Genomic DNA, 9,273 nt, shown 5'->3' on the forward strand with positions numbered 1-9,273 from the left:
ACTGGGGAGAGAAGCTGGGGACAGCATCCCTGCCATGTAATGCATGCTAATTTCATTATGTGCCATCATTAGAATGGGTTGGTGATTTCAGACCATCAGCAAAGTCTAAACCTCCACCGATTTAATTAACTTGACTGAAAATCAGATGAACAGAAAATAAAACTATCATTAGAAACAATTAGCGACTACTTAAACATACTGCTGCCAACCAGTTTGTAAATAAACTAGCAGTCACTGAAAAATTAGCCAGAATTAATCAGAGGGAGGAAAAGAAGAACATGGGGATAGGAGTGTATCTTGTAAATATATTTCTATGCTGAAATATAAATACATATGAACGTACAGCACACACACACATGATTTTTTTTTTAACTTTCAAAGACTTAGAGCTGCACAGACCACTATGATACGCACCAACCACGAGTGGCTATTGAATATTTGAAATGTGGCCAGTCTAAACTGAGAAGTGCTGTGTGTATAAGATACACATCAGATTTTGTACCACAGCTCAGTACAAAAAAGAACATAACATCTTATTAATAGTTGTTGCCCAGGGATAGCATGTTAAAATGATAATATTTTGGCTATATTGCATTGAATAAAAACATGTCATTAAAAATAATTTTATCTTTTTTTAAAAAAAAACCTTTTTTAAAAACGCAGCTACTACGAAATTTAAAATTCCCTCTGTGGCTCACACTATACTTCTAATGGACAGTGCTACCTTTGAGGGGAGGAGGCGGATGCTTGCTTGTTGACTTGGAATCAGAGTCTGAGCTTTGAAAACACCAATAATCTTTATTCGAACTCTTCTTGGTATAATAATAAAACTACCTTCACCGCTACCTTCCTGCCGAGGACAGGACAACAGAGAAATGGCATTTCAAAAAGCTTCGGTCCTGTTTCTCCCTTGCCTTCTTAATTCTTTAAAATACATTGTTCAACTGAGCAACTCAAAAATTTTACCCAGAAACACATCACTTACCTTGGAATTTCAGGGCAATTTTTCAGGATTTTCTGGGAGTACAATCTAATGTCACATTGGCTTTACACTAATAGAACTACATGTAGCCGTGGTCCCTGGGTGGCCTGGTGGCCATCTAGAGAACTTCCTGAGAAGTCACCCGTGGCCTTGGAGGAAGGCCCTGGTTCTTGGAACTCACCTGGACATGGAAGCATTGACAGTCAGAGCTGTGGGGTAGGGGTGTCTGAATCCTCCTGTCGTGATTGGGTACACTGGTTGACCTTGCCTACAAAGAAGGGGTACAAAGTAAGAGACTTGAAACAAGGGTGGGGGTGGGGACAAGAAAAAGAAGAAAAGGGAAAAGTTCTCTCTGCACAGTAAGCTTTATTCTCATTTGATCAGAACAAAAATCTTGGGGATTGTACAGGAAGGATCAAAGGGAAGAAACACAGAACAATTTGAATGCCATAAATCTGATAGGAATGGCTAATTAAATTTTATAACCTCTGCTTATGTCAATAGAGACCCTCTCCCCAAGCTGAAACTAGGTGTTTTGTTGTAATAATTAAAGGCGAAGTCTCGCTTGCTTTAATGGAGCCATCACACTAATTGAGGGCTACACATCCAAAGGAAAACAATAATGAATGTAAATTTATACCAAAATAAAGTACAGTGAATCAAAGGACTTCAGTTGCGCTTTGGGCCTCTTTCGGTATTTAGATCTCGGTGAGAAAACATTAAATTAACAGAGCTTAATTTGTAGCCTTTTGTCAAATTAACAAGTGTTGACAAGAGTTACCGGGGGGAGAGTCCCCAAGAAGAATTGTGGGTAACCAATAGACAATCACACCTCATTACAATAATTAAAAAATACAGCAACATGCAAAATAGCATCCTCATGAAAGACACACAACTTTTTCTGACAGAGGGTTGTCTGAGTTGGCTATTCCTTTTTATCTAGCCTTCAAATATCTCCCCATCAGCTGAATGGGGCAAATGATTACTGAGAACTATTTGAGGGTTGGCCCCATCTATTTAGAAGAAATGGGTCACAAGCTCATGTTCCTGTCTACCCTCCCAATAAAAATAAGGTGAGACAAAGAAACAGAAACTACACCCGGGGTTGGTATTTGGTATAGCTACTACATAATGCAATCTGTTTTTTTTTTTTTAAAAAACAAACAAACCAAAAAAAAAAAAAAAAAATACAGGTAGAATTGTGGGGTAAGCCACTCCAAAATGTTATCTTCCTTAAGGCTTTGTAAGGCCGTCTTCCCTAAGACTCAAACCTGAGTTTTACCAGGATTTATTCCTTTTAGCATTCAATGTATTGTCCTGTGTTGTTCAGATCACTGACAAACAAGGAGAAATATATCCAAAGAAACAATCACGAAACACATATTACACACGTGCTCATGCAAAAACACACATACACACAACCCGCCACAGTATGCTAATGCATCAAAGGCCTTTCTACTCTGAATTTAAAACACAGTTTTTTTAAGTTGCAAAAGACAGTCAAATAATCTGGCACTGCCAGGAACTAGGACTGATGCTTACGAAGGCCCCACATGCTACAGTGACAGTTCCAACTGCCCCATTCCCACTGTTCACAGTCATTCACGTGCAAAGACTCTCAGAGAGACGCTGATTCAGTCCCAAGGAGCTTCTCAACAGACAAAACTTTCCACTGCTGTTGTCAACTTGGGAGTAATGCTCAGCATGAGGTGGGGTGTCCTGGAATCATACGAGAACATGCCCTAATCCCAACCCTGGATTTCAAAACAAGGCAGTTCTTGTTCCCGCTTCTGTGCCCTCAAATATGTAACACCTAAAAGGGAGGACTCGGCAGCCTCAACCCAATGACGTGATTGCAGTTTGGGCAGCCAACAGCAGAACGGCCATGATCAGCTTCATTGGGTGGAAGTCCCAGGAGTCTTCCGGGCACCTCTGTCCACAGAGACTTTGGGGACCATGGTCTCGAAATGCTAAGTGCCAATAACTCTTTTCCTACAGAATCCATCTGAATGGCTATGGATTTGCCTGTATTCCCACAGGACACCCCAGCAACACCTTTCCTGTGCCCTCCCACAGCCCCCTCCCCAACCCTGGCTTCTAACACACACACACACACACACACACACACACGCACAGAATAAATAATAAGCATGCCCGTGTAAGAAACAAAAAGGAAATTAAAAAATGGAACTCCTTACTGTGGTACTAACCATCCTAGCGGATGGGGGATTTGTCCTACGGTGCCAGGCGATAGCGGGTAATACGGGGATATATCTGGAGGGTGCGGAGGCCGTGGGATTCCTGAGGGAAGAAGCAGCATTTTAGGTACAAAGGAGGGAGAGAAGGAAAGAGCAACTCGTTAGGGGATGGGAACAGGGAAAGAGGAGGAAGAGAGGCATCTCTTCTGGAATCCTAACACGAGGTTCATTTGTGATTATAAATCCTAAGAGTTGTTGGTAGGTTTCATCTCATTTTCCCTTAGCCTCAGTTTGAAAAATTAGTTTATCTCCTTCTAAATGGACTGGGATAGTGGGTAGACTCAGATATACGCCATCTTGGGTCTTTCTGCCTCACGTGACTGGTGTGATTGTCTCAAGTTTAAAAGAAACAACCTCAAAAAGGCTCGGCAGCTGGTGGGGAATGAAGCAATGGTAATCCCTGTTGCTCTTACAACACGGGCCCTTCGCCCTGCGGACTCTCATGCCTTACCTGCACGAAAGTTACTCCTCTGATTTCTAACAGACTTTTTGAGCTGTGGCATTCAAAAGGTTACTACCCTTGCTTTTTTTCAAAAATGGTGACTCCTCTAAAATGTCTCCGCCTCTATTTGGATGAGCTGGAGAAACTGATCAAATGCCATGTGGCATCCTATCCAAGGTAGAACCAGAGCTGAACAGACAAGGAGGTGTTGGAGGCTTGTGTACTCCATTCTGGAACTTCATCCGCTAGGGGACAGAGTCACCTGTGGGGATTAAGCCCATCTGCTGAATGGGCACCTTGTGCGTTGCAGGGGCTAAGAGCTTCACAAGGCACACATGAGGGGATTCTGCAAGTACGTGCCACCGCATGCCTGCCAGTTCCACAGGAGCACATTCTGCAGTCGACTCTGACAGAGAAGAACTGATCTGTGCCGCTGAAGTGGGAGGCAAAAGGCACAATACCACAGAATTAAAACAGAGTAAAGGAGGGAACGGACTGCATGTTCGTGGATGAAAACGACTTCATTTTTTAAAAAATTCATTCAGGAAGCTTTTAATCTGTAAATTAAGTCTCCCTGGGTGACATTTTCATGCAGACATTGCTTTCTCTCTATTACAAAAACCAAACAGATTAGCTGGACTTGGACCCTACACCGAGCCATTTGCACACTTGAAAGAATGTTCGCAGAGGAAAAGTAAACAGTCCACAGACGTTAATCATATGTTTTACGATAACCATTTAAAAGCTATTCCCTGTACTACCATTATTTAAATGAGACGTTGACGCTGCCATTCACTGGTGGAGCCTGGGGCCGGCTGGAGGAGGCCGCCAGGCATCCAAGCACCAGGCTCAGTCCTGCACCAGCACAAAGGGGCTCAGAGACCAGTAAAACCCAGCTCATGTGTGGCTTCTTTCAGGGGCAGTGAAGGCCGCCTAACCAGGCAGCCTACCTACCCCAGCACTACCAATCCCCTCTACCTACCCCAGCACTACCAATCCCCTCTAACGAAGTGATGCGTGATCACCGACTTAAACCCATCCTTCCAATTACTGAGCTGGGAAGGGAAACTCCTACCAACATACCGGGTAGCCTGAAAGACACACACTAAGCTTACCTGTTCTCCCAAGACCACCCCACCAGGAGCTGGGGCTGCCTGCCTGATTTAGATCTTGTTGAAGGAGAACTAAAAGTAACCCCACCTTCTCTCCTTCTCCCCTTTGGGAAAAAAGCAGTCAGTGAACGACTGGAATAAAAAGGGGATGCTGGGTTGGGTGTGGTGGCTCATGCCTGTAATCCCAGCACTTTGGGAGGCCGAGGCGGTCAAAAATTCGAGACCAGCCTGGCCAACATGGTGAAACTCTGTCTCTACTAAAAATACAAAAATTAGCTGGGTATGGTGGCACATGCCTGTAGTCCCAGCTACTTGGGAGGCTCAGGCAGGAGAATTGTTTAAAACTGGGAGGCAGAGGTCACAGGGAGCCAAAATCGCTCCACGGCACTCCAGCCTGAATGTCAGAGCAAGACTCTGTTTCAAAACAACAACAACAACAGGGACACTGAAAAGCATGGCAACTTCTCCCAGACACCCACTGGTTGTTCTAAGAAGAAATGAAGCAACCTGCCTGGGCTTTAGTATTCACATCTGTAAAATGGGCTCAGCAATACCTAGAATATTGTAGGGGACAAAGAAGTTAAATAAATTAGCGAAGAAAACGCAGAATCCAGTGATGTGGCTTTTTGAGGCTATACCAACAAGCCATTGTCAAGTAGTGACTGAGGCCTCTTAGCCAGCGAGGGAGCTGAGGTTTGGAAAGTCATGCTGTCACATCTTCCCAGGAAGCTGAGGAGGGACCCAAGAAATGCCTTCAGTATGATTCCTGCATCCAGGTCTGTCTGAGGCTCTTAGAGTTAAAAGCCACTCCTGAAACATACTGAGGACTCAGAGCTGGGTTCCCAAGACAGCCCCTTCAGGGGCACTGGAAGCCATGAAGAGATATTGAACACTGCAAATGAACTTCTCCAAAGGGAGTGGAAAGCCACTCCCACACCAGGCCTCAATCACCCCAAAGAGCTTCCTTTTCAACACCCAGAAAAGCAACAGGGGCCCCCCACCACCGTTCCCACCCAGTCCCCTCCTGCTCCGCCCCTGGGGTTCCTGTGGAGGCCTCAACAGATTCCCCAGAACCCCAGGACCAGCGCTCTCCCTTGGCTCCCAAGCCCATGGCCTACCTGTTTTGGGGTCTACGTCGGCTGGTAAGTGTGGAGGTGGGTTTCCCGGCGTGAAGTGTTCATTGCTGTACGTGATAAGAGGCGTGAGGGGGTGGACATGGTGAGGGTGCTGCACCACTGGCACTTTGTTCGACTGTGGGGAGGAGAACAGAGAAAGACACCATCAAGCCGGTTCCGGCAGCCCAGGTCTTCAGAGCACCGGGCCCGTGGGTTCCCCTGACTGCAGCCTCCCACCTGGATTTTCTAAGATGCACTCAACACTGCCCCTCCCATACTCCCCCGAGTCCGAATAAATAGATAGTTGTAAGACAGCTCTCTGGGTGGGTCTGCTGTAGTTTTTATTTCCCCACTAAGCCTGGCTTTTAAAATACCTTCTCCATCCCTACCCCATTATGGAGCCCAAGAGTCTGCACTTTTCCCGTCCGCAGGTAAGTTGGAAGCGGGGACTTTAATCTCCCATGCCTACTGCGTTTCCGCATGTGGTGGGGACCTCCTACCCCAAGGCCCCACCTCCAGGAGGCAGGCAGGCTGCACAGGGGACCATCTAGGAAAACCACCACTTAAAAGAAACCGACCGGGCCCAAATCCCACCCAGCCAGCCTCCTTAGCCACCGCCCCCCACCCGCCCCCGACAGCTCCTATCCCCTCCCTGCCCTTAGAAACAGCCGGCATGCTACAGTCCTTCTCAGACAGTATGGACGCAAAGCCCCACTCGTGGTTTGGGTGGGAGTGTGAACTTTACCAGAAAGCTCTAAACTGCCTGGCAATCACCTGCATATTCTATGCAGATTACAGCAGCCCTGATTCATTAGGAATTTCATTAGAAAGTCATCCGGGAATGCTAACACATTAACTGGATGATGACGAATTGGGCTAATAAAAGGTACGCATTTTAGAAATGGGCAGTTCTAGAAAACAAAGTACAGGCATTTTTATGTTTGGGAAGGGTGGGTCAGTGGAGAGAAGCAGAGGGCGGGGTGGGGGGAAGAAAAGCATTTAAAAAATGTTTCTAGTTGCCAGACCCAGGCTTTCCCAAATTATTCTCCTCCTCTTTCCCCCACCTCCTGCTCAGTCCACCCCTCCCCACTCCACTACACTGTGCTATAACTTAGCCCAGCAAGATCACAAAGAAAAAATTAAGCTGAAACAAGCGAACTACTGGGCCATTTACGGAGAGTAATCCAATTGCAAAAAACCCTATTCCCCATAGAGGATTTTCACTAAAATCCTACAACAGGGACATTTAACCAGATTAGGTACCAGCGAAGATAAAGAGGCAAGTATTAGATGATGAATGGATTAGAGTCAAGTTTCATTTCAGAACGTGTCTTCATTTCCTTTTATTACTTTTAGGAAGGCACAACTTGCATTAACATCAAGGAAAAGGAATTGCATTAAAAGAAAAGAAGGAAGGTTCTAGTGCTGCCCACTAGCGCCTGTTGAGTTCAGGGATCACTAAGCAGTTAGTTCTCTTTGCTGGTTCTCTTCCTGTCCATTTTTTTTTTTTTTTTTTTTTTTTAATGGGTGAGGAAGGAATGTAATATAGGAACAGCATTTCTTACCACAGGTAATTGAGGGGGAAAGCGTCTTTTAAAAAGTGCTTTTAACTTTTTTGTGGTTATGTGTGGAAAGAAAAATAAGGCCTTCTCTCTAGATGCCCCAGAAAAAAACTGCAGAAAAAGAAGTCAACGCTTCCAACAGCCTGGTTTACCAATTCCTATGTATAACTGGCCTCTTGGAGAAAGGGGAGATCATGTCCAGATGACATGATCTGTTTACAGTAAAGAAGCACAAATCCCACAGCCATCTTCTAAGCAGGACTAAGGGGAGATGTGGGGAAAACCCTCTTTCTCTACTTTACAACAAAAGAGGAAGACAGCATTTGGGCAATAATGGAGTTCACTGAGCATAAGATTTAAAAATTAAGCCTCCACCTTCTTAGATATACATATGAAGGCGATTCCAACAAAAGGTGGGGCCCTGTGTTCTGGCTACCAACACCTCTCCCAGTATTATTTTGCACGCCTGAGCCTAGCCAACTAGTGTTTTTGCTTATAGGAGCTTTGTGTTATATGCTACCATTTTGCAATCAAAGCAAGTAAGTTAAAAGCCACCAAAGCAGAGGGAGCTTTGGAAACCAGAAGCACTTCCACAGAAGGGGCAGCCATGAAGGGCTGGGCAGGCCAGGGCCAGGGTGAAGGGCTGCTACCTCATGGCCAGTGCTGGCACCTCATGGACAGGCACTAAGGATTCCTTAAGAAGAACATTTGCTCAGGACAACTTGAGAAATAAGGAACAAGGAAGCTCCCACACTGTGTGCTGAGGTGGGGAGGGAAAAGAGAAAAGGAGAGGAAAGGAGGGAAAGAGACAGACACGGACAAAGTGGAGACCTTTGGAGGCAAGGCTGTTGCTGCCTTCCAGAAGTTTTCTCTTTGGTTGGAAAGATACATACCCGCTGACATGAAAGAAAGCAGACCAGCTCCAGACAGTTGAAAGTGAGTGTGAAAAAACACCAGGGCCAGTGGGGAGAACCACCCACAGCCCAGAGAAGGGAAGATGATCACTCAGGGGTGGAAGGACTGATCAAGTACCACGGGAGGAGGACCACCATCAGCCATGAGAAGCAGCATATGGGAGAAGAAAGGGCTAGTGGTGGGCATCAGAACCAGCAGCAGTTAGCCCCGAGTCAAGCATCTCCCAGGATGCTTCCCACTCACTCAGATTCCCCAATCCTAGGAAATCTCTCAGTAGGCCCTGATTCATTCACAGTGGGTCTGGACTCAGGACCCAAGCATCTTGGGCCTGCTTCCTGGGTGTTGTGGGTGGTTCCTGTGTTCAGCCATGAGGACCACATGCACACAGGCAAGCACAGAGGTAAAGAGCCATGAGTTCTGATGAGGAATCAAGTCCTAGTTCTTAAGGAACCCAGGAAAAGCCTTAGCACATAACCTAGCACGTAAGTTTGTTATTTATTATCTATTACAGTGGTTTATTAGTAATGTTATTTTTACTGTTAAGAAGACGCTGTCCAGATGACATGATCTGTTTACAGTAAAGAAGCACAAATCCCACAGCCATCTTCTAAGCAGGACTAAGGGGAGATGTGGGGAAAACCTTCTTTCTCTACTTTGCAACAAAAGAGGAAGACAGCATTTGGGCAATAATGGAGTTCACTGAGCATAAGATTTAAAAATTAAGTCTCCATCTTCTTAGATATACATATGAAGGCGATTCCAACAAAAGGTTCTATCCCCCTGTGTTCTGGCTACCAACACCTCTCCCAGTATTATGTTGCACACCTGAGCCTAGCCAACTAGTTTTTTCCTGTTCAGTCAAAACTATATCATGGGGGTGGGGGGGG

General features: G+C 45.6%; 1 protein-coding gene across 2 annotated transcripts in view; it reads right to left on the bottom strand.

The window, feature by feature from the left end:
- The window catches only part of TCF7L2 (transcription factor 7-like 2 (T-cell specific, HMG-box)), a 128,706-nt gene that overhangs the window by 20,200 nt on the left and 99,233 nt on the right, over positions 1–9,273 (bottom strand). Inside the window, exons 3-5 of one of the 2 annotated variants that reach the window (XM_011967520.1) lie at positions 5,913–6,045; positions 3,181–3,283; positions 1,164–1,250 (exon numbers count right to left, since the gene is read on the bottom strand). In XM_011967520.1, the coding sequence (XP_011822910.1) occupies positions 1,164–1,250; positions 3,181–3,283; positions 5,913–6,045 (323 nt within the window). The remainder of the gene's footprint in view (positions 1–1,163; positions 1,251–3,180; positions 3,284–5,912; positions 6,046–9,273) is intronic. The other variant, XM_011967521.1, reaches the window with a different exon arrangement.

The sequence above is a fragment of the Mandrillus leucophaeus genome, unplaced genomic scaffold (genome assembly GCF_000951045.1).
Source record: "Mandrillus leucophaeus isolate KB7577 unplaced genomic scaffold, Mleu.le_1.0 Scaffold80, whole genome shotgun sequence".
Classification (NCBI taxonomy): Eukaryota; Metazoa; Chordata; class Mammalia; order Primates; family Cercopithecidae; genus Mandrillus; species Mandrillus leucophaeus.